General features: G+C 31.8%; 1 protein-coding gene across 1 annotated transcript in view; it reads right to left on the reverse strand.

Moving 5' to 3' along the window:
* Window positions 1-6,359, reverse strand: part of LOC136820056 (origin recognition complex subunit 4-like) — a 9,166-nt gene continuing 2,807 nt past the window's right edge. The window contains 13 exon segments of the mRNA XM_067076288.1: window positions 1-257; window positions 407-502; window positions 776-884; window positions 1,150-1,239; window positions 2,046-2,115; window positions 2,427-2,509; window positions 2,511-2,680; window positions 3,251-3,299; window positions 3,399-3,484; window positions 3,749-3,788; window positions 3,790-3,819; window positions 4,104-4,194; window positions 4,884-5,076. Of these exon segments, the coding sequence (XP_066932389.1) occupies window positions 1-257; window positions 407-502; window positions 776-884; window positions 1,150-1,239; window positions 2,046-2,115; window positions 2,427-2,509; window positions 2,511-2,680; window positions 3,251-3,299; window positions 3,399-3,484; window positions 3,749-3,788; window positions 3,790-3,819; window positions 4,104-4,194; window positions 4,884-5,062 (1,350 nt within the window). The 5' untranslated portion in view covers window positions 5,063-5,076.

Below are 6,359 nucleotides of genomic sequence, written 5' to 3' on the forward strand. Positions count from 1 at the left end.
TCAGTACACAAACATGCTATCAGCCCATTGTCGAAGTTCAGTTGGACATTCAGGATATCTGTAGACAATCTCTTTAATTTGGGAAGGTTCAAGTAAAAGTGTCATTGCTTTGAACTCCTTTGATGTTGAATTGATGGATAATGTTTCCGTACTTTTTAAGAGTTCCAATGAAATCAAATGTTCATAAGCTTTATAAGCAACTGCTTTGTTGAAATTTTGCATACCGGATAATCTACGTTTCAAAAAGTTTTCATACTCTAGAAAGGAAAGAGGGAAGAAATCATTTTCAAATTCACTGAGTGTACAACTTCTATGTGCACAACTTCTATGTTGAATGAAGCAGATGAGACCTGACAGCAATATATCATTAAGTCGAACTATTCAAGGATGACAGAAAGTTACTTACCATTATACACCATTTCGTAATTGAAAGGTTGTCCTTCTCTTCGGTTAAAGACGTGCTTTGCTGCTACCAATAAACTTAACTCAAGAGTTGAAAGTCCTATAAAGTTTTAAATGAAAACCTGATAGAAGTTTCATACTTTTTGTACCCATTTTTATTTTCGCAATTGATTTGCAGTGATTGTATTTTCACGCTAACTGTACCCTCTAAGGGACCCAGAAAGGGCCAAATTTCGACTCTGTGTGGGACTATGATAGCTGAAAAAATAGATCTTAATGGGACTCCAAGATGTGAAAATGAATGACTAAAAAGAAATTATCAATTCTTTATATACAAGTTCCGGTACAACTGCTGCAAAATATCAATTCATACCATTTAACAAAGCTGTTTTGCTATCGATGTGAAGTGATGTATATGCTTCCACAAAGTCTGTGTTTGATATGAAGGGCTTTTTGTTTGAGATTCCATACACAACAGGTGTCTAAAAATTAGGTTTAAATAAGTTTAAATAGGGAATACAAAATATTTTTGGACAGTTAAACTGTTCGCAATAAATTTCTAAAGTTCTACTGTATTTTGAGAAGGAGAAGTAAATGTTACAGAGGTCTCAATTGGAAACAAAGTTTTACAATCTAATTTGACAAACTTTGTTATAAGAAAGTAAGCTTGCAACTTCCCTTCTTGCGAGTTAAAAGTGTAACCGGTACATATAAATAAATTGAAAGAAAAGTATGAGGTGTCCTTACCAAGAGACGTATGAGACTTTGAAAGTCCTTTTGTAGATTATACTGTTTCAAAAGTATTTCACAACATACTGAACCTTCAGAAAGATTTTCCTAAAAATAAAGTAGAGTATTTCTCGCTTTTTTAGTCCATCTATCAAAGGTGCTTCAAAATTAGTATTGCTACACTCTCAAATAAGTATATGTGATCACATGATAACGAGTGCAATGCGAGAATAATTGCATTGGTATCTTTTTTGTTATTAATTTTCCAAATCCAAAAGGACGAGGAAAATTCGAAACAAAAAGAATTACGAGTGCAGTAGACCTTATCAGAGTTTTTGATTTTTCTAAAAAAGCGATGCATTGTGGGATTGTTTCCAGTGTATTACAATAGAATTCCCTCGAGGAATTCCTAAGAGATTTCTATTGTAATACACTCGAAACAATCCCACAATACATCGCTTTTTTAGAAAAATCAAAAACTCCGATAAGGTCTATTTTCGAATTGTACGAGTTATTATCTAGGTGATTACGAGCTGATCGCACAATGGGTCTATCTAAGTACTTTTTCCCTGTTAGGAAAGTAAATTACACTGAAAGTTTTATACGTTTCTCTTCTCTCTATGTTTTTTATTTTATTGTTGTTTATAGATTTTCTTTCTCACAAAAAATGAATTTGCAAATGCAATTAAAACGTTCCATGAAAAAAACGTAAGAAAAAACATTAAAATCAATTTTGTAAACATTGGGTGCTGCATTGAAAAGTGTGATTAACAATTAATTGCTCTCTACAGGATGCAATTAACGATTAATTACACTCTCTTTGAAGAAGGTGCTTCAAAATTAGTATTACTAGATTCTCATATAACAAGCTTAAGTGATTGTATTTGCATTTGCAAAACACAATGATGACTTACATCTAAATTACGATTCCATCTGTCCCTGAACTTTTTACATGAAAAATCTTCTGATAGTTTTAGAAAGGAGCTAAAAGAAAAGATAATGGTAGAAGATCAGTAAAGAAGTAACCCACATGCCATTTTAACCCACAACACTTTACCTGTAAAAAGCTCGTGTAAAATCATACCTAGTTACCCACAAACTTTAATAATTTATTCATCGGAAAGCTTAACAATCAGGCTCTCTTTCTAAAGTTATTCGAAAAATGTCGTGGATTAAATAAGAAAGTCAAAAAAATGTCACAAAACCACCCTTAATTTTTCAGTTTTTAGTTGCATGGAACTTAAAAACACTTTTTAATGATTTCAAATTAAATGAAATTTAATGGGTTGTTATACCTTACAATGTCTACATATTCTTCAAAACTATAAGATGGAAATGTCAATATAGCTCTGTGTGAATATCTTGATTTCACTCGTTTTTTCCAACAACTCAACCACATCAAGTCTACAAGTCAGGCCAATGACACATAATGGGTTTTGTTTACTTTGGGCAATGTCAAACAAGTTGTAAAGTAACGATTGGTTTTTATGGTAGGCAAACAAATCAAATTCATCTAATACCAAAATAACTGACTTTGATTGTCCATTATCTGAAATTCAAGGAAGAGAAATACAAAAGTGAAAATATCTTTAATTGGACACTGCTCTTGTCAAATTTTGAAGAATAGTTAAACATGGATTATACACTGGGCTCAACTATTATTCCAACTATTTGAGGGCCCAATTGTGATTTTTAAAAAATGAAAAAAACTCCCCAGGTTTTCACCAAAAAAACAGGTGTACCAAAAATTTCAGCCCAACCTATCTATTTTTGAAGCATTTTATAGGTCGCCCAAAGTTCAGCCTTGTTTTGGCAAAAAAATTGACCCCCACCCCCATACACGAAAAATCAAATTTTTCAAAAATTGAAAAAAAAAAAACACCCAAGTGTGCCTAATTGGGCCAACAGTCTCCAGGTTGCCCCAAAGCATTTTGGGCATACACACAGATAAAGACAGACAGACATCCCCAGGTTCAACTGAAGTTGAGATATACAATAAAAGCAGACAAAGTGTCTTTGGTTTCTTTTGGACAATACCTTGCGTTTCTAAACTTAGCTGATATAGTTCCACTCAGACATAATGAATGGCCTTTTAAGAAGAAGAAATCATAAGCCTTACCATTTTTAAGTGCATCTAATATGAAGGCCAAATTATCAGCAAAAGATCCCTGGAGAGAAAAGAAATGAAAACAATCGATCACTACAACAAATGAATGGGAATTAACTGATAAAAAAAAAGTCAAGAGTCACTCAGTGACAGTACTTACAAAGACTCTATCCCCAATAACATTTTCTAGTTCTAATTGTCTTGCTAGGTCTTGAAGAGCTGATCGATCATCAGTGTGTATCAAACCTGAAAAATAATTTATTGATGTAGGAAATTAACAATAGGATTAAGAATAGTTTAAAATTGTTGAAATAAACGTAAACATATAACATATGTTTTTTTATTATTCAAATTGTTTTTAGTTCCTTTACCTAAAGATATTATGTTTATAGTAAAGATAGGAGGACCACCCCTATGCTAATAAAGTTTCTTTTACTTTTGTTTAAACATACTGTGTATGCAAACTATGTCGTTTAACTTTTTATCATCATAATAAGGAAAGATACTCACCACTTAAGTAAACATAGAAATAATCACTGCCATGGTTGTTGTAAACATCCAATAAACACTTTTGAAAGCAACTAAAAATTAGAAAAAACTTATTTAACCTCAGTAGTTTAAGACAAGTCATTTACTTTTCATATTTTACTTTTCTGTTAAAAAAGAACACGAATTTAAACTATAAAAAATCGAATTATAATAAGTGCATTCATTTCCACCGTTCAACACATGAATTTGAATTATGAAATAAATTTCATTAATGGACAAACCAAACTAAACTTTTATTATTTTTAGTAATGGCAATTTCGTAACTACCATCTGTTAATTTCATCAACTTAAAAGGTGGGTAGCGCCAAATGCTTACTTTAGATTTTCCGCTTCCTCTAGGTCCAATAACGAGAACAGAATTGCTTTCACCACATTCAACACATTGGTTTATCACAGTTTCAAGTTGCCTAAAATTATCAAAGTAATCACAAATTTATGTTGGCAAGTGCTGAAATGAAAATTATATTTGAGCTACCAAAATAAGCTTATCTTCTTTGCTTTAAAATGCTTGAAAAGCTTGTTATATGAACAAAATTTTTTGTTGTTGACAAAATGTCAAAGGAATTGAAAGGATTCAAAGAGAAAAACCAGACTGTCACTGAGTACTAAAGGGTGTCCCAAAAAAAGTCCTGTGTCAGACCATTTCTATAAATAGAAAAAAAAATTGTTCGTGTATCACAAAATCTAAATAGTATCTTTTTATTATCATGTTGTATTGTCAATTGAAGTTTATAGGTTTTTGTTTTATTGATGTATTATTGTGATTAAAAAAAAATTACCATTGCATTTGAAAAAGAAACTTTTAACGTATTCCTATTTGAATTAAGGCATTTCTATTGATTGACACAAAAAGACAGCATATTATTATAAAAGATGTGCACATAGAAAGGTGTCATTGGTGCTTTTTTTAGCTCTTTCTTTAAGCAATTGAAATAGCAATAATAGAAATTGAAGATAAAAACATAGAAAGGTGTTTATCCCATAGAAGAAAAAAAATTTCTACTTATTGCAGTGGTCTGACAAGGACTTTTTTGGGGACACCCTGTATAGTAATCTTTTCAAAATTAGAAATAAGGAAATGGAAATTAATATTTACCTCAATTGATTGTCATAAATACCAGGAATGTAAAAGCCACTGTTGACTTTGAACAAGTGTTCTTTCAGTGTATTTTTAGCTTCATATGGACATGTAAGATAACTGTCACAACATGGGACATCTACATCATCCAAATTTTCTTTCAGAGATTTCTTGATTGCTTTCTTCTTTGTTGGCATGTTTACTACTATTTCTAAAAAGAAATGTAGTCCTTTGGCATAATTATTCAAATAAAAGTTCTAGCATGTGACTTCCAATATCTTTGGGATCATTGATTTCAGTATCTCGTGGCTGCCAAATTCTTCTTTCACCTGTTTTCATCATGTTCAAGAAGGGCAAGTAACTACAGAGTATGACACCAAGTTCTAGCTCATGGAAGTCCCAATCCATATTTACAAACTTTAAAAACACTGTGACTTGCTGTCGATTGCAATTGTATGTGTGGTAAAATTCATTGGTTTTTTTGTTTTCTTTCGTGCAGCAATTTTTGAACAAAGTAAGAAGTAATATGTTCTCCTGTCGTTTCAGAATAGATATGAAATCATCTTTTTGATTAGCCTAGAAGTGTTATTTGATTGATCAATCAATCAACCTTTGAACTCATAAACTTAATCTGACAAGGTACCAATAGTTGTTTAGAAGAAAGCGACAGTCTATTGAATAAGGGGTCACTCACAAATCAATTTTAGGTTAGAAAAACATATGAAGTTTTAAAAGCTGACCCACCAACCCATACCCAAAACATCGATCACCCAAAATCCCTAAAAATTGATGAAAAACTACCTTCAGCACTGTTTTGTTAGCCATCTTGATTCTCGCTACGGCTTGCATAGTTTATATTTGAAAAATAATGGAGATAATTTCTGAACTTGTCCACAAAATTCCCGTAATTAATTATCTCTACGTAGTATATAGCAGCAGAAACAAACCGCAACCTTAATTTTAAAAAGGCCTAAGTCCACTTACCCCTCAATTTTAAAAGGCCTATGTCCACTTACCCCTCAATTTAAAGAGGCCTAAGTCCATTTTTATGAAGAATGAGTTTTTTGTACTTTCTGCATCTATGAGTCACTAGCTTTCTTTTGATGTGTATAATGTAAAGATTTTATGCTTAAAAGGCCTTAAAATTTCTCGATAAAGGTTAGATAAAAAGTGTGTTTAGTTTTAAAAAGGCCTAAGTCCATCCAGTGTTTATAGATCATGGGCCTAAGTCCATCGCAAAAGAAAACTTTAATTTTAAAAAGGCCTAAGTCCATTTAATAGGCCTAAGTCCATGTTTAATGGACCTAAGTCTATACTCAAAGGGCCTAAGTCCATTCAAAGGATCTAGTCCACATTAAAAGGGCCTAAATGGATCAAAATAGTTTAGTATGACAGGTTTTCAGTTGTCAATGTTTTTTTATTCTCAAGGTTTGTTTTTTTACGATCTATTGCATTATAATAAGCAATTTTGTTGAAGCTTAGGAAAGCTTATAA

The sequence above is a fragment of the Clytia hemisphaerica genome, unplaced genomic scaffold (assembly GCF_902728285.1).
Source record: "Clytia hemisphaerica strain Z4C2 unplaced genomic scaffold, Clytia hemisphaerica genome assembly, whole genome shotgun sequence".
Classification (NCBI taxonomy): domain Eukaryota; kingdom Metazoa; phylum Cnidaria; class Hydrozoa; order Leptothecata; family Clytiidae; genus Clytia; species Clytia hemisphaerica.